This window comes from Schistosoma mansoni, chromosome W, assembly GCF_000237925.1.
Source record: "Schistosoma mansoni strain Puerto Rico chromosome W, complete genome".
Taxonomy (NCBI): Eukaryota; Metazoa; Platyhelminthes; class Trematoda; order Strigeidida; family Schistosomatidae; genus Schistosoma; species Schistosoma mansoni.
This window is the reverse complement of record NC_031502.1, coordinates 13,203,632-13,223,020: the sequence shown is the minus strand read 5'-3', so window position 1 is coordinate 13,223,020 and position 19,389 is coordinate 13,203,632. Positions and strand designations below refer to the sequence as shown.

The 19,389-nt window shown below is 38.1% G+C and overlaps 1 protein-coding gene across 7 annotated transcripts; it reads right to left on the bottom strand.

Annotated features, from left to right (window-relative positions):
* Positions 1-4,698: 4,698 nt before the first annotated feature.
* On the bottom strand, positions 4,699-7,366 carry Smp_044550.1 (putative far upstream (fuse) binding protein; the record flags this gene model as incomplete). Of its 7 annotated transcripts, XM_018788610.1 has the most annotated exons (10): positions 4,699-4,979; positions 5,145-5,446; positions 5,726-5,852; positions 5,887-5,984; positions 6,189-6,415; positions 6,449-6,761; positions 6,793-6,844; positions 6,877-6,948; positions 6,986-7,271; positions 7,311-7,361. In XM_018788610.1, the coding sequence occupies 8 exons, from the start codon at positions 7,359-7,361 to the stop codon at positions 5,761-5,763; spliced, it is 1,191 nt and encodes a 396-aa protein (XP_018654134.1). The 7 variants fall into 7 exon arrangements, with proteins under 7 accessions (XP_018654134.1, XP_018654137.1, XP_018654133.1 ...); XM_018788606.1 differs by lacking the exon at positions 5,726-5,852; XM_018788607.1 differs by lacking the exon at positions 5,726-5,852 and having other exon boundaries at positions 4,788-4,979; positions 6,877-6,942; positions 7,314-7,361.
* Positions 7,367-19,389: the final 12,023 nt, after the last annotated feature.

Sequence of the window (19,389 nt, the reverse complement as noted above, 5' to 3'; positions counted from 1 at the left end):
ATATATATATATATATATATAGCTGGTACCTATATTAAATATTGCTCTGGTTGTTAGAAGGGGCATCGGCCTGATGACTTCCGAAGAATCTCGGCTGTCATCATGAGGCGTCATAATTCTTCCTTCAACTCAGGGGATAGAGTTTAAATGGTTCAATTTTTTTACTCTGTCCAGCGTGGAATATGTGCATAAATTGCTCCAAGCCTTTCCAATGATTTGTCACAACAAACACAGAGGCATCTCATACATTCTCAGTAGCTAGATTTTATAGTAATTTTTTAATGAGATGGAGAAGGTCTCAAAAGATTGGAGCGGAACTAACCTAAAAAATTTTCCCCAATCGCCCTTGACATTTTAATCACATTCGAAGGAGTGACTATATGATAATATGTACAATAATTTAGATATGTTGGTAATGACACTATGGTCTTACGATATTGTAGATTGTATCTTGTGTATAAGTTACTGAATAACTTATGTCAAGTACTACTCAGTTTAATTTATTCAAATCTGACTATTGGTCTCTGTGAGTAAAACGTAGAACTCAGTGTATTTAGATATCGTTTCGGTTTATTTTTGACGTTTAATAAATCCTCATTTTTTGTATTTGCACTCTAATTTAAGTCATGAAAATCAAGGCTTTCAATATCAGATACCAGTATTCCATGGGTTATATAACTTTATTAATGCAGTGAAATATAATACACAAGATATTTTTTTCTAAATTTAAGGTAACTAATAGTCATTTATCGATCTGTAGAAAACATGACAACTTTTATTTTAATGGCGTCGCCTGGCAACAAAGAAAACCAATCAAGCCTCAATCAATAAAAATAAACATTAAACACCTTGTAATCATCCAAGATCTCATTGTCCGCTACACTAAATTGTCAATATAGTGCGTAAATTCAAGTACATGTAAAAAAAAAATAAGTATACAGAAGTGAAAATATGACAGATCCACATGTATGCGATGTTTTTATTAAAGTATTTTCAACATAGGTGAAACTGAGTGGATTAAAATAATCTGATAAAGTCCTATTCATTCAACAAGATTCGTTGCCGTAGAATTCAATTTTGTCTTAAATGTGTTTCAAATGAACTTTAAATAGTCGAAACGTATGTGAAAAGAATTTAAATCCGAAGATTCGTCTAGAGAATTTCAGCCCAAATTAGTAAATGCTGATTTAATACCAAAAAGGATTATAAATCCTTCCATTAAAAAGTAATGAACATAACTGAAAATATTTTAAATATAAATCAGATTAATAGCCTTAAATGAGTCACAATCCATTAATTTTCAAAACTAGGCAGAGGGTTCTCGAAGTCTCGAAACATTGTCTGACTTCAAAAACAGCCATATAAGGGATTCAACCACAAGATTTCTCTTGTCAGTCTTACTATTAAGGAACTCAACTTCCATTCATATCGCTTTCGTAATAAAGTGGTCCAACCTACAACGTTCTAATATTATGAATTCACTACCCTTCCAGAATTTAACATGTTAAATTTCAGAATAACAGGAATCCTGCTGTTTGCTATTGACGTCTACTTGTGAATAACAGCCACATGCTAACTTCTCGGCACTGTCGCCGAATGGTTTCATTACTAAACATCAATGCTATCCGTGTTCTTACTGGGTCTCATTTTTGATGACCCTTGGTTCAGACTTCTGTGGTGGTTGTGTGAACTGGGATAGTTAACTTCAAATTTGTATTATTAAGTCTAATCATATATTAACTTGTTGCGTACTCTTTTTGGGGGAACTCAGTGTACTGCTGGGTCGTTTGTTCGACGCTTTAATGACCTAAATAAATATAGGACTTAACCCGCTAATTGTTCAAGTTACATGCACATTACCAACACAGAAACCATTTTAGTCGTCTATGTATTTCGGTAACTGACAACAAGTATACAAATGTCTATGTATGCACTCAAGTTCGCATATTTGCTGTCGTACGCTAAGTCAAATATATACTTCTGTCCATAATTGATAGTTATGGTCACTACTACACTCCAAAGACCTTAAACCAAATTTATCCTAAGCAGCCGAGGTGGAACTATTTCCACCTATATCCTGGTTACAATCTGGGACAACAGCCAAGACACACAAGTATGTTGACTTATACCGATTGATTCCACTGCTTTGAACTATATGCATACATTTGTCTAGGAGTGATTATGAATTCCGAACTGTTAATTTAAGTTCTTCTATGCGGTAACTGGAATCATATTGGCTTAAGTAGATGTTGTAATGAGACAAAAAATAACCGTGACTCTTATCTTTGATTAATGAAATTGCAACGAGACGACTAAATTCATCAAACCGAACCCACATTTTGACGATATTATTTCCGAGGAATTCTACCAAGTTTTGACTGGTTATCATCTGCCTACCTGAAATTGTGAACATGAGCAGAAGCGAACCGAAAGTCACTTTACTCATACACTGGGAAAAAGATAGCTCAATCTAACCTCCTACTTTCTTTATTCCTTAGAAGGCAGGATTACTTAAGATTCAAACTCTTCTGTCTTACAGTACGATGTTATTCATGGTTATCATACTTATAACAGGTCAATAATCGTTGTGCTTCACGATGTTAGGGCTTCCTTTGATTCACTGGACAGGATTATCTATTGAAGGGTGTCTCTGAGAAGTTTGATGACATTAAAGGCCCCATATACAAGTACCTCAGATAGAGTGTGGGCATGCAATAATCCACCTCCATCGTTTCATTCCATCAGTGAGGTTAGGCAATGTTGCCCAATCTCACTATTCATATTCAACTTTGCCTAAAGTGACATTCTGAAAGCAGCTCCGATAGAAGCATCTAGTGTTGGTGTGTATCGGTTACCTGAAGAAAGGCTCTTCTACCTCGAGTATGCGGATGGTGTTTTCCTACTGTGAGATGATACGCAAGCCACCCAATTCACACTTAGTCAGTCAATTATCGGTGTCTGTAGGTATGGCATGTGCTTTGAACCTAAGTGCAAAGTACATCCACAAGACTGGCAGTAATCTATAACTCCATCCACTCTTGATAAAGAACACCTACAAGTAGTTGAGAAATCCGTAAGTTTGGGCAGCTACATAAGTCCTAGTGCTAGCTTGAGTGGTGACGTCACTTTACGTGTAGCGAAGGTTAGAACGACCTATGCCAAGCTGTATCAACTTTGGAGACTTCAAGATGTGTTAATCTAGCAGTAGAAAGCCGGGTTTGCAACACGTTCTGCTAAATGGTTGTGAAACCTAGCCTCTGGAATGTTAAGTAACATAACTTTCATTAATATCGCCTTCGTAATAAAGTGCTTCTGATAAGTGGTCCAACCTACAACGTTCTAATATTATGAATTCACTACCCATCCAGAATTTAACATGTTAAATTCCAGAATAACAGGAATCCTGCTGTTTTCTATTGACGTCTACTTGTGAATAACAGCCACATGCTGACTTCTGGTCACTGTTTTAGTTTGCTTCATGAGTTATATCTCTGAAGTCACCAACTTCTGGACGGTCATGAGTTTTAGGGTTTGCTAATCTCTGAGGTTACTGTTATTAAAGGTTGGAAGCGTGTTTCTCGAGGATCAATCACGATGACGCATGAATTTGCTATCTTATGTTTTCACTGGCGTCATTGCCTCGGTTTCTAGACATACCGACCATCATTAAATCAACTCCAATAACACGTCAGTTCGAATAGCCATGATTACGTTGTGACAATTTAGGCATCGGAGATAAGCCGAGCTTTGCTTTATGATACACATCCATCTGTAGTTCTAAACCTACGGGTAGTATGAGTTAACAGAAGCACGGAGAACTTCGTTTTCAGGCGTAGAGTCGTATGGCGCCTTTAGTCGTTTCGCTACACACCTGTGCGGCAGGTTCATGCGAGACAAATTAAGAACTCTCAAAATGTAGATTTACGTCTTAAGATGCGGAGCATTTCAGTGCCTACACTCGGCCTGAAAATATTCAATTGCAAGAATGTTTCACGACAGCGATCGTTTACGCTTATCTCGGACAAACGGCAGATAAGAAGCGCTGAAATTACGAGCATAGTAACGTTTATTTTATAAGGCACAAATTACAAAATTGTCACTCATTAAAAAGACGTTTATTCGTAGATCGAGCACTGAACAACCAGCAAGCGCCGTTACGTTTGCCAAGGGAAATTCGAACCGTATGGCTGCATGTAGTAAGAATCCCAGTTTGTCTACAAATTAATTATGAAAATCCTTTTGAGGAAATAAAATAGACTTCTATAATCAAAAACACCCTCGGTCTACGACAGGGAACTCTACTCTTAGAATGCAAGTTATGTCACTGATTACCACTGGCTTGACACCGTATCTTAGTATTCATAAGATTGAAGTTTCTGTAACTGTCGTGTCTTGATTGATATTAATAATGCACTCCAATCTAACAAGATAAACAGCATAGCAGAGTTACCTTTGTCAAAATATGGAGAACCACCACTATCAAGTTTAGGCAAGTACTATCGATACGAAACCCGTTGTTACGTCACGTGCCGTCTGATGGCCGAAGACATGCCATGTCATGGGAAGTACGGAGAATGTAACGCGCATTCATTTGCTACTAAAACAGCGAGGTGTGATGAATTATCTACACTGAAGCATTATATTGTAAAGTCTAACTGATTAACTCATAGACTGGGAACATTCAACCAACACAGTAGTGCAACCTGAAAATGTATTTAAAAATGAAGACATAAAATGGGAATTGTCACACGGCATAAATTTGTACTTCGGAAAAAGGGGGGCAATGTTTATTGTTGAGGAATAGGAGGATGACCAGGAGCAGGAGGCATGCTAGGAGCACATTGTATTGATTGTGTGCCTGGCATAGTCTGTCCCGGAGGAGCTCCAGCACCAGGTTGACCTGGTGCGCCTGTTTGCTGTTGTTGCCACGCTTGCCAAGCTTGCCATTGTTGCCATTGCTGCCACTGAGCGTAATCGTACTGAAAACGAAAAGAATGGTGGGAGCCAAAACGGAACCCGTCAGAATGAATCACAAATAAATTACTTAACACAATGAAACTATTCATAAAATTTGCTGACTGTTTTTAGATACACAGATTACCTGTGCATCTAAACTATCTGGGAAAAGTTGAAAGTAACCTCACCTGTCCGGTAGCCGTTGGTTGTGCTTGAACAGGAACTTGAGAGGGTGCAGCTGCCGGTGTACCAGATTGCGCAGCCTGCACATGGCCTGTTGGCACTGGGGCCGTCTGTTGAACGGCAGCCACTGAGGGTTGTTGAGCCTGTCTTAAAATGGCATCGGCGCATTCATGCATACCTTGACGTCTGTAGTATTCAGCCCAAGCTGCACTGTAATCAGGTTGGCCGGTGTATGGGTTATATGTAGGAGCCGGCATGGCGGCGGCCGCAACGGCACTTTGGGCACAGTTGGCCATGGTCCATGGATCTGGAAAAAATACACAGAAAATTACAAAACACATAAGTATCGATTACAACCAGTTTGTGTGAAAGACCGTTCCGGTACCAGTCTATCTTATATGTTTGACTACAATTATCGAGTCACCCTTCAACCCAACATTGTGGAGTTTTTGAACCCAATATTACATCCGACAGTGCAACCAAAGTCAACAGTAGTGTCAATCACTAGCAGTCTTTAAATGCTATTTCTCAAACAAATAAAAAAATCGAGTACAACGTTAAGATGGTAATCGTCATTTAGGCTTACAGCTGGTGTTGTTCGAAAGTTTCAAGCCGCCGATATCAGTTTGAGCCAGTCACTCTCAATGCCCAATAATCGTTTGTCGCTGCTTGGTTGAATGCAGCTAGCCCTGACTGCGACACAGCTTCTAAAGCTGTCAGTCAGTCAACAAAAAACATTAAGCTTACCTGCATGTGGGTAGCCGTATTGACCCCAAGGCCCAGGAACAGCACCGGTGGTAGTAGCTGGTCGAGTCATGGGAATACCAGCACGCTCAGAGATCATTCTTTAAACACCATCCGACATCCAGAGAAATGAGAACCAGGGATTAGTGAATATACGAATGGCACGAATAGGCATATACCGAAATGATAAAGACAGTAACAAATAGAAAAATATTGCTTTGATAATCGGAGTAAGCACATACACATTTATTAATTACACAAAAGGCTTACATGGAGGTGATATTATCACAAACAAAGAACATTACCTTATGGCTTGTTCTATCTCTTGTCTGTTACCACGGACATTAAATATTTTGATAGAGGGGTCCGGTGGTGGCTCCTTTGATATTTCGACATGGGCTCCACTGACGCGACAAATCTCTTTAATGGACTCGCCACCTTTGCCAATTACAAGTCCTGCCTTTTCAGCCGGAACGGCATATTGGGATGTTTCTTGGCCGTCGTATCCATAGTGCATTGAACCTCCAGGACGCTACAAAGGATATTATTAACGAACCGACCTTACATCTCTAGAATTTATAAGGACAAGAACAGCTTGTCGAGCTTTTTCCACTCGTGCCGGCTCGCCGGATATTCTTAGCGGTTTGTCTTCAGGAGTCGGGTTGTTTGATTGTTGGATTAGCACCATCTTGACGCCATTCTCTTCTTGCAGATTCTTGATAGTCTCACCGTTCTTGCCAATCACTAAACCAGCCTTTAAACCAGGAACCATCATCTCAATGGTTGTTATGCTTCCAGTTGAATTATAGGCAGGGGTAGTTGGTGTGCCGTTTTTCCCGGCACGCTCAATTATGTCACCAATCATTTGTTTCGCATGACTGGAAATATAGTTGCACTTACTGAACTTACTCAATTTGCTGCGGAGTTCCAGTTAGGGTAACAGTACGCTCGGGAGTACCAGCTAAAATGTTAAACGCGGAAGAGATGCATTACCTTGGGAAATTTGAACCTTGCATTGTGTATCATTTTGAAGTTGTGTTATTTGCTCCCCACCTTTCCCTATAACTGCACAATAGGATAACTACTAATTATGAAAACCGACCTAGGCCAACATATCTATCAGGGATAGCAGTCTCAGTAGTAACAACCCTGGAACCAACAGAGTTGTTGTTTGAAGTTGGTGGTAGCGTTGAGGTCGGTTGTGAACCACCCAACTTCTGATTTATCCGAGCAGCAGCTTCTGCAGCAGCAGCTACCTTATCCATTACTAAAGGGCGTTTTTCAGTTGTAGCAAAATTGTTATTTTCCTCCTGAGCAGGCCTTTTCATACCAGCTATGCCACCATTGGTTGTGGACCCGTCATCGGACATAGAAAATTTTGAAACAATCTAAGCAGGAAGTGAATGAATACAGGACCGAATGCAAACCACCTGCTTTGCTCGCTCGATGGCGCTGGCATAAGCCTCGTTACCTGCCATGGGGGATACAATATGGCCGTTGTTAAAGTGGCCTATTAAAAGAAATCAAGAAAGTCTGAAAAATTTCCTTTTTTGCTGATTTTTCTAATGATTCTAATTTAAAATTATTACAAGTCTCTAAATCATACTTGGCACAAATGTTGGATTTTTGACACATCCAAGTCATCTAAACTGAGGGTAGACTGTGGGAATGATAATAAGAACAACTTGACTTACTATATTTGTATGCGTCTTTAATCATCTGTTGTCAAGATTCGTGTTCAGTTTAAAAGTTCACGAAAAGATATAAAATGAATTTAATCATCAACTGCCAACCGCTAATTCAGAGCATTTGCACCCTTGAATACATTGCTTGGCCTTCTTTGTTGTTCCTAAAGTGACAACATGAAATATTTAGACCACTATTATCATAAAATAGTTCAACCATCGTGTGTTAGGCATAGCTATCTCGATGAATAATTCCATCCCCATTTGTTCTAACTGCGACCTGTACCTTTTGAAATCAAGGCAATGCTAAATCATCGGCGTTAAAACCTAATCAAAAACTTTCTAGAAACCGCTAATCGTGGCTAGTGAACCTAAAACAAGGACCTACCCTCCTATAAGAAAACAGAAACACCCAGAGCTTTTATTTCATTAATTAATTAGGGCCTCATTTGTGTCCACCAACTATCAGTCAGTGGAGCCAACCTAAAAGGAAAGCTATCCTCATCCGCTAAATTTCCTTTCAAAAATCAATACATCGGCTTGGTTGGACACAGATAACGACCGCATTATATGCACCTTACAAGTGACAAAATCAACTTCTTATAAGAATGTGACTTTGTAATGTATGGGTTCACTGATTCTGTGAAACAGAAGTACTCAAGCAGTATTTCGGATTCATGATGAGACACCCACGTCAGTTTATTAATACTTGTGTCGGGAATGTAGGGTCAATCCTTTCATAAAATCAAGGTTAACATAGACGCCGCATGCAACGACTAACTCGACAAAATCCACTTCACTTCGAACATTACTCATAGGATAACCGAGTTGTAGAGTTAGCAGAATAGCATTAAACCCTACTCATATTATTGGTCGAGCTGTACCAGTCGTTAATCGATAAGTTTCTGGCACGCACTGCAGTGTATTCACATTACATTTGATCCAACTCTTGTTAATGTTATATTTGAAAAATCATTTCACTGTTATTATTCTGTATGTCCCCTAGAAACGCTTAAGAAACAGGATTATCTGCCTGATTAGTTAGGGCTAGTCAGGCTACAAAGTCATTGGATGACCTGACTTGTATGTGGGGTTATGTACACTAGGTAGACACACTAACCAATTATGATAAATTCAGAATATTTATAGAATTACGGTGTATTTCGGTAGTAGTGCTACTCTAATAAGAGACCTAATCCCAAAATCCAAGATTTGTAATGATGTGATTACCTAATCTATAACATCTTCGTGGAAGTCACATCATTGTACACACTAACTATTCGTATCATGACAGTCTGTAATATGATGTTTAGCACTTGTGAAGAACACATCTAGGCTAAAGGTAGAATAATATATTAAGTTGGGAAAGGTATGCGTTACACGAGGATTATCACGCCTACAAGATTGAGCTATGCGTGCCTATTGGTTGTTGCCGCGTTCACTACTGTTGATCTCACCGTGTTAAATCTTGAATATGAATTTTCTCAATTATCCTATGTTCAGCTTCGAGGATCGTGTGGTTAGGACTAATGCCACTAACCTACTCTCACACCAAAACCAACATGACGTTGGTTTGATACCGAATTGAGTGGGAATTTCGCGCACCGGAGGTTATCAGAAGAATAACAAAAATCTTCTGGATATTGATAAACTGAAAGATAAATCAAAAAGAAGGCAGCAACTATTGGTCGGGGAATACATGTAATGAATTCGAAATATCTGGTTTAATGCTTAACATGCTGAAAATGAAAGTCCAAATGAAGACTATTTGGTCGCCAAGTAAAGCGGGATTGTAATGATGAAGAATGATATAGTATGGAGATATTTTAACATTTCATATTAAGATTCAGAGCAATGACCGTTTGTTAACGGCTTAACTTGCAGATGGCATAAGTATTTCATGTTTAGAAACAGAAAAGCAGCCAACATTATATGTGTTGATATTGGTATTATTTTCTGTCTAAATTAGAAAATCAATTAACTTTTATGAAGGTATGCTGTCCATATGAGTTGATTTCCAATCGCACAAACATTAGTACGCTAACTGAAAGAACAAAAGTATGATCGTGGCAAAAAAGAATTCCAACCAGTGTTCCAGTTTGTTTGTTAAGTTTAGTACAGCTTATTTAGTTGAGGGATATTTTCTTGAACCCATTGTTGTGAAACCGTGATAGGGTTAAGTCAAAATACCAATGCACATGAATCGTTATCAAAAATAGGTACAGTACAAGAGAATAGTTATAATCATGTAAACTTTGGACAGACAGCTAACAGTAAATCGTCAAACATGTGTATATTTGAGAGACATGCTTTAGACCCAATGCTTTGATGTTCAATAAAACAACTATTTATACTCAAAAACGTAGAAGGATTTCGCACTTCAATTTTGATTGGCGGCCATGCTAATCTTCTCTGTGTCGATGGAATTTAGTATTTGTCATGAGGCAGTCCTAATAAAAAATCTATAAACACTGTATAATGCATTGGAAGCAGTTGTAAAGCCGCTCAAGAGTGTACACCGTAACGGTCATTATTGTGCGCTGACTGCGTTCCATATACACCGGATGAAAACCAAAATTCCATACCTTATATAATTATCTAGACCCAAAGATAATAATATAAAAAGATAACTATCTCTTGATGCAATCATCAAGAAGGCTAGCGTGATGAAAAACACAGGGATGATGAGGTATTTGTGACTTACATCTTCAACCACTTATATAACACAATAATAACGGTCATAGATTTTTGATCTCCGAATGTTCAAAGGGTTTTGTTTCAACTCAAAAGATATCAAATACCTAATAGGAGAAATATATCTTCCTTCCGCAATTTACACCACACACAAGAGCTAAATATTCCAGACGTTATTGCTGCTGCTTAAACCAATATATATAGTAAAGGATTTCTACACCTCTCTCTAAACCTTGTAAAAAAGATATCAAACCAATGGGATTGTTCGTTAGTCAACTGGCACATGGTCTAGTAAAGATAGGAAGACATCATATTAAAATACCAGCTATCAAATGACCAGCTTATATTCAAGCACGTCCCCATCCGAATCCCTTTTGACAGCTGTGGTCTCACTGCAATCATATCTACGTGGTCATCATTGAGATATTATTATAGAAAGTGACACATGAACAAATCGCAGTCAGAAAAACTATCGAGGCATGAATGATAACCTACCCCGTGCTTCGTAATAATAGGAGTGAGGAAGCCTGTAGATTGACAATTAGTGAGCAACCAAAAGTACCGAACCATTTTCAACACATAACTTTATTAATTCATACCCTTTATGCTAAAAATCGACGTAATTGTTCCTGCCGATTGTGAAATCAATGTGAGATCTGTAGGTTTTGACCTATATCTACAGTAGAGTCACTTCGTCAAACAAGGTAGTTATATAGACGTATCCCCGACCTCTCTATAAAGTACTGTAAGATACAAGTCTGGCAATATTATCGATCCCAAGCTCCCACTTCTGATAATTTGCCTACCAAGCTTGGCAAGGAAAACCAAGTCCACCACACACATTTCGACGAATAGCCGCTCACGTTATCGGCTGAAAAACAAAATACCACCCAGGCAGGGGGCATACCCTCAACTTAAGCCATTATATGATAGCTAAAAATATAGCAATACCACGAACAACGTGCCTTTAAGATACAAGTAGGCTATACATTGACAACCAGGTATAATTCAACAGTCATCTGCCAAAGTGATATGATAGTTGAACCATGTGAAACAGTCCTGATATCTTACTGAGTTCATTTTTTTTATAATCTCCACAACATATATATATATAACAAATAGAAATTTATATTTAATTATTCTTTGCAATTAATTGTGACTATGATGGCTTCATTCTAAATTATTATTATTGCACCAATATTTATACTAATATCCGGTTTCACTCTGTATACTGTTACATAAATCTACACGTATTTATCCGTAAGGGTTTATTATCGTTGCTATTATTATTATTTTAAAATTATTCGTTCATCTCAAAAGTCTATATCCATTACACTATTATGACCATGGTTGGACACTTTCACTATGTGTTCACTTCTTTTCTCTCTTTTTTTCCTTCTAAATAAATATTATTCTTAAGATTAAGAGGCTTTGGATTAAGACAATAACTTGAGGTACGCTGAATTCAACTTATCAGACTCGTTTTATCTTTACTATGTATATACACCTCATACATACTGATTATCTTTTGCACTTAATTGAGACTTTCATAGCATCATCCAAAACTATGACTGTACACGCACAAACACTTATTCTAACGTCATATCTTACCGCAATAATAAGTTATTTACTTATTAATTTAATTTGTTTTATTTTAATTTTATTACTCGTTTTTGCTATACATACATAGTTGTTTATTCTTGTTCTGCGTTAAGATATTTACGTATTCCGCGACTCCTTTATTTCTATTTCCTTAGTTTCTTCCTTTCCTCCTTCAAAATCAATTCAAAATCCTTGCCAGTTACGCAGAACCTGATTTATTATTACTATTCTATTATTAATATATTATTTTTCCTTCCTTTCTCAAACATGGCAAATGTAATGCTAACATTATTGAAAATTGTGTATCATTGCATTTTTGAAGAAACCCAAAATGGTTTCTTCACAGCACTTATGTACCCATAAGATGTTTGTGAATAATAATAATAATACTTTACATCATACACTTTTAACTAACCTAATATTGTATCACCACAGTCCCTGACGAACCAACGATCGCTAGAAATACTATACATCATCTAAAAGCAGTACGATCGCTACCGAAATTGAATACTCCTGTTATATCCCCTGGTGAATTATGAATGGTAAATCTGAGGTCTATTTATGGACAAATGTAAAATGCCTATTTCCTATTGTATAATCGTTGCGTAACTAAACCATTCATATTGGTGTTCCCCTCATCATAACCTTTATTTTGATCTTTGAACTATTATTATTGATTACTTTCCCCCTATCCACAGCCACATTGGCCAATTATTGTACAAATGTTATTTTTCTATCTTTTGGTATGATGTGGTCTGTTTGGTTAGTATATAAACCCAGTATGCTTGTGAATAATGATTCATATTGCCGAGGCTGTTATTTGTGTTCTGGACTTAACTGGCTGGGCTAGGCAGAAAGCAGGGCCGATACGCACTCAAGACTGCTCGTACGCTTTTATGTATCATTGGACTTTTATATATTAACAGGGCATACACACTCACGCATACGTTATAACAGCTCCTATCCCCCTTACCACGTGTAATGCAAACCTCCTAGAAATCGATAAGTGGATTGACAGCATACAATTTAACCCATGTGATGACACAGTTGGTAACGTTAGAATCATTTTTCATGAAACTACCATACTATTATAACGGGAAAGGCATCTGGAAAATTGAAATTTTGGAAGCTGTTGTTGATATCTTTGTTCTTGAATTTCTGTTTGCTTAAGTTACTGCACTTTTGTGTTTGCCTTTGTCGCTGTGGAATACTGAAGTCCTTATTGAGAACGAGATACTGTACAACTAACTGCCCTCACCTGTCAAACCAGAACAGTTGAACGAAAAATTGCACATTAATCCGTTACAACCAGTTCATTCACTGGTTTATAATTACTGGCATTATGTCATTTACAACGCTCTAAACAGCAATAAGGAGGATGAATATCCACTTACTTTGTTTGGATATTCTCGCCGACTCTGGATTTAACCACGGACTGCCAACCTCACTCGAAAACCACGAACGAGGTCACAGTGTGGTTATACTAACGTCAGAAAAGGAAATGCTGATACGATCAAGCAAGACAAATGGACGAACAAATCGTTGCACTTGATAGCCTTTTTGTCAGCTTCCTTGTGACAGATAAACTGCTTTCTCTTGTTATATGTTTCTCAAGTTATAGGTCATTTATTGCGGGGTGAGTATAATAGAGGTTGAATGATGACTTTTCTTTGAACTCAATGCAAGTCACTTAGAAGGGCTTAAAGATAATGGACTAGTGACATCTCAGAAAAGTCACACTGTTCAATGTTTGTTCTCGCGATGCACATTTGGCTGTCTCTCAATATCACTGACTCTTATACATGAATAAACGACTATTGAGTGGCGTTCTGCTCAGGATTCTGGAAAAGTAGGGGGCTATCAAAATGTGTCTGGGATCACATAAGTGGAAATAAACCGCGTCGTCACCTTGTGAAAGTTCCCGGTTTGATTTGGCTAAGAGCCCACACAAACGACCATCAAATATTAGTTGAAGTAATGTAATGGGCACCGAGTACTTGCGGACCAGTCGAAATTGTAGTGAGTTAGTCGTTCGCACAGGTTGTCTTCATTTGTTTCGGCTGTGAAGTAGTCATCTAGAACTTCAGCCTACCTGTTATCAACTTGCCCACACTGATTAACTCATTGTGCCGTGAAGGTACACTTCGATCCGTTGGCATACATGACTAGAATCAAAACGCACATTCACCAATGTACGACAACAACATTCTGGGCTTGATATTTGATTACAACATCACACCGAATTCCACATCAGCTAGTTGAAAACTTTATTTCAGTAACTATAATATTGTTCTGCGAACGTGCTGATTAAGGTGCCTGTAAAATCCTTAAAACGACAAAATACCGATATTCGGTTTAAACACCGAACTAACGAACAAAATTGTATTTGATTCAGCCGAACTACGTACTTCATAAATTGTGAAACGTTTTTGAACGAGTCTTATTAAATTATATCATAGCATAAGTTCTGCTAATTTAAGAAAGAAAACTAGTTTTGTCAAAAGTACGAGCTGCCCTAAACAATAGAGCCTGAGCTATACAGTCAAGGGTTTCTCCAGCACAAAATAACTTGCTTAATAACAAAGGGAACGGTCAGTAAATAAGAGTTCGATACTTGGGAATCAGAAAAAATTTTCCTAACAAAATAGGATCAGACATTTATTTGCAAGGAATCCAGCAACGTTTTCAAGCAGACAGTCAAAGGTTGACAATCATACTTAGAACCACGCCGTGACCTTGAGTTCGGATAACGATGACCTTATTGTCAATCACCTGGAAATATGAAACAGTACTGTTAAGTAGAGGTGAGTATATTACCAAGATCAAGTAACAAAACCCACACAAGGGGGACTGAAGAATATAAATTATGGTTAGAAAGATACCTGAATAAAGATTAAAATACGAGACAGGAAAAAGAAACAAATAAGTGACAACACTATCCACCAGAATGATGTGTCCGGATTTTCAACGCGTTCCTTACATTATAGCACACGTTAACTAACGATTGGTTAAATCTCTTTACTAGCGGCTGCCTAGCAGAAATGCCAGGCCCCTTTGGTGGGGTCAAAAAGTTCTCACATGATTTAATGGTCCCAATTAAAAACAGCCACTTTTTGTGTTAGAAACAAATGAGGACTTATTAAAGAGAATTAAAGAGAAGACATTTCACCTCGAAAGATCCTTGTGTTCCGCCTAGAAGATGCTTTATGACTGAGCATATAAAATGCTAGGATAGGAAGCAGAAACAATTCAAAGACTACACGGCGCTATCGATAATATCCGAACCTCAAAACTTCTGTCATCCGCTAGATAAGTAAACAAAACTGGTGAAGGTCATAAAATCTACTAGGTGTTATACAGTGAAATAGTCTATGGTGACCGACAAGTCATTCATCGGATTTCAAGTGAGTGGTTCGCGAACAATGAAATTAAATCTTATGTCCTAGATACCAACATTTGTAGCGTTATCAGTAATAGTCTCTAATGAATTAACCTCGAACACAACGCAATCATCGTTGTCGTTAAAACCCTAAATAATGATCCAAGTTCAGGTGCTGATGACATTCCTTTATGTTGTCGCTTATTACAAACCAGAACCTAAAAACTTAATCCAGGCAACAGATCAATGAGGATCGCCTCCTTTATCTTACGAGCAATGGAAAACGAAGCAAAAGATTAGGTATATGACCACCTGCTATTTGAAGACTTAATTTATTTCTCGTGCCATGACCTTCTTAAAACTGCGTTACAGGCTTCAAGTCCGGTGGATTTCTTTAACAAGGTCACTCAAAATAGTGACCAAAGTGGTCAATAATCGTACTACACTTTAACACAAATTCGTCGTTAGAGCACCTCACAACTTTTCGGTAAACAAACTTCAGTCAGTGAGAATCACCCACACCCTTTGGAATGGCTTGAGTCATTTCTCGCGAATCCATATTAAGCAACTAAACTAAGTTCTGTCAAATCTACATACCCACTATTAACCAGTAGCATTTTACATGGGAGAGTCTTAGGTCCATCGCTTTTTACAATATACATTAATGGTATGCTGATTCTTCTCTATGGGCATGCCGTAGTTAGATTCTAGAGAATCCTAAGTTACCTAATAATGAGAACCCCACAAATTTCCAGAATTATACAAATAATGGAAGATAAAATAAACAGAGTAGGTACATGGAGCGAAGAATATAACTCTAAATTTAAATTTGAAAAGGGGAGATTGTTATGCATTGAAAACTTGCACTCAATCAGTATTTAATAATAATGTATTGCCTGAACTTGGATACATGATGGTTCGAGGCTCAAGTAATCCGATAGCCTAAAAATTTCAGAAATTATATTTACTACAGTATCAAAATCAGGCAGATCATCAGTTTCTATCCTACAAACCGTCTGTCAAAAAGAATCTAGAATCATTCTGTACATGATTTTATAAGAACTATCCCTCACTATCTCGACTTCCTCCCGCTTATTAAACAAGCTAAGGGGGGACGAAGCTATTTCATGAGTGAAATACTAGAAACTGATCCTGACACTGACTACATATCCAGATACAGCATCATAGGACACAAGAGCCTCTGAAAAGGATTTAGAATAAACCTGATTGGTTTCTAGTAAACAATTCGTAGATTGCTCTCTGGCATTATAGCCCATCCCATGAACACAAATGTATATGACCTAAATAAAAAGGTATCTACCGTTAACATCGAAAAATATGCGACAAAGATCAGGAAAAAATTTCTACATGATTATGTATGCGCATATATAGAATATTTTACCATCGGAAATACTCTCGACAGACAAATTTTAGGCATTTATTAAGGAATTTCATCGGGCTGTTAGTGGGTTTCGCCTTTTAGAATGACCAGCTATGACGCATGTGCACCATTTTTCTGCGGCAAATACGTGTTGTATTATTTCTAGGCAAAAAGGTACACATTTTATTATTGAATCCGCATTTTAAATAACTTGTAATCCAATTGGACCAGATGTAAATTTAAATTTCAATAACTCCAAATATTCGGATCACTCAAATATATCCTTTTAAGTGTGTCACGGAACGGAACTAAATGAGCATGTATAAGCTTCGTTAACTGAACACGGCCGTACCTAGAAAATGGCTTAAGACACGTAGGATATTCCGGAGGATGTTACAGTTACTAACTACAACAAAGTTTACTCGCGAGGTCGCCTCGAAATTACTCTCTTCTTGGTGCATAACCCAGACAAGTGAACATCATGGATAAGTCAATGCACTGGGTGTCTACTTCGTTCAATGAGGAGAATTCAAAAAAGTGGTTGGCCTTAATAACAAGATCTAGTAATAACCTGTACATAATACTAACAGTGTGATACAAGGGTGAAAGTATTGGAAGTGTTTATAAACTAACCTCACTACGATTCTATGAAAAAGTCAGATCCGTCTGTATCATTTTGTATCGCACACAAAAAACCGCGGACCGACAGGCTTTTGATGTCTCTAGGATTCAGGGCACAATTCTCAGAAACCGAAACACAATCTCAGCCTTCAATGGACATGAAGTGGATATGATTCTCTGAACCAACATCAGTGGTGATAAAAAACACTATCCAAGTGACGCAGCATAGTGTTAAAGTAGAATTAAAGATGAAGACTCTGCAGATCACCTAACTGAAACGACATGCCCCCCAACTTTTTTAAGGGAATGATTTAATATTCTGCATAACCCTCTATGTATCCGATTTCCAAACTCATTCAGTTCTATGAAGTCTTCAAAAAATTGGAAAATGACAATACCTCTTGATTTCTAAGGGACAAGTAAGGAAGAACTCAAGAAACAACAAGGCCTTGAAGATACGACTGGTCTTGAAGTTTTACAACTATAAACCAGTAACACCTTCTATATTCGAAGCTTTCACCAACCAGTTGAAATCAGAAGTCAGATGAGAAGATGTAGGAAAGATATATTTGATACGTTATCAATATATCGAGAAGCGTTTGTTCATAACTGGCTAGTGAACGTAGGAGCTGTGTCCCACCCTGGATCGTAACGTGATCTGGTACGGATACATGACCGAAAGCCTTCAGTCAAACAAGTCCACTTAAAACAACGTGGTCAGCATCCAATGTCGAACACTTAATGAGCTATTGGTTTTGGGGGATTATCTACAGCTACAGATCACTCCCCCCTAGTGAGGTGGTGATGACCCTAAGACGTGACCAGCCAGAAGTTTAAACCCAACGAGTTTGTCGTTGGTAAACACCCTTCTGATAGTTTGCTTCGTTTAGCAGCGTCTGGTCGTCTTTCCTTACACTAAGGGACCATGAAGTACAACATAGTAATAAAGAAATAAAGTATAATGAAAATTTCGGTTCCTTGTGAAAACTTCGTCGTTCTTTTCCAGACGTCCTGTAAAAGAAAAAAAATAGAACGTGTGAGTGCATGTCGAAAAACACGTACTTGCGTAAGGACACAAGATGAGCAGGGAAAAAAATAAACTAATACATTTGCGACAGCGTAAAAGCGATTGTAAAAAAGTGGGTTTTTTTTATAAAAACATATATATATACGCCCATAAGTAAAAAAAATTGTTTTTTTTAAATAAATATATAAAAATAAGCATATTAAAATAATTCTTTTTTCTTTAATAAACAATGCAAAGGTAATTCGAGATAATTTTTGTGTCCTACGTGCAATAGTCGCTTAGATGTTCTGGAAATCTTACTCGTCTTCCAGAATGCGTTGTCTTGAGTTTATCTTTTGACGTTGACGAAGTATCAAGGTATGTGTCGGTTGTCGTGTGGGGTACTACAAGTGTAGGAGCCGTATCGTTCGATCGTACCGAAGGAAATTCGACGTTGCTAGGGTTTCCTTCTAAGTACGCTGCTTTGAGGCGATCGATACTGATGCTATCGTTCATGCCGTTCTTATCGACTACATAGTACTTGGGCTCACGTTGAAGAACTTTGAAGGGTCCTTCGTATGCTGATCCGAGAGGTCGTCGATGTGAGTCTCGACGAACGAAGACGTGTGTACTATGTCGTAATTCAGGTTGAACGAAAACATCAGTTGATTGAGGTCGAGTGTGAGCAGGTTTAACTGAACGCATTGCGTTTGTAAGCCTGCTCGTGTAAGAGTCTAGATCCATGTTCAATGAAGAAGCCAAAGGATCTACGAATTCTCCTGGGAGTCGGAGTGTCGTTTCGTAAACGAGCTGAGATGCAGTGTATCCAGTGTCAGCTTTCACTGCATTGCGGATACCTAGCAAGACGAGTGGAAGAGCGTCTGTCCACTGTGAAACGTTTGTAGCTGATAGTGAAGCTTTAAGTTGTCGATGAAAACGTTCTACCAACCCGTTTGCTTGTGGGTGGTAGGCGGTCGTTCGGAAGCGAGTGATTCCTAATAGTGAGTTCAGACAACGGAAAAGTCTAGATTCGAAAGATTGTGCAACGTACTGAAGACGTTGCGCCGATAATATTTTGGTGCTACTGGACGATCCCTACCTGTAGATGTGTCACAGAGTAAGGTTTCCTTACCTGTTC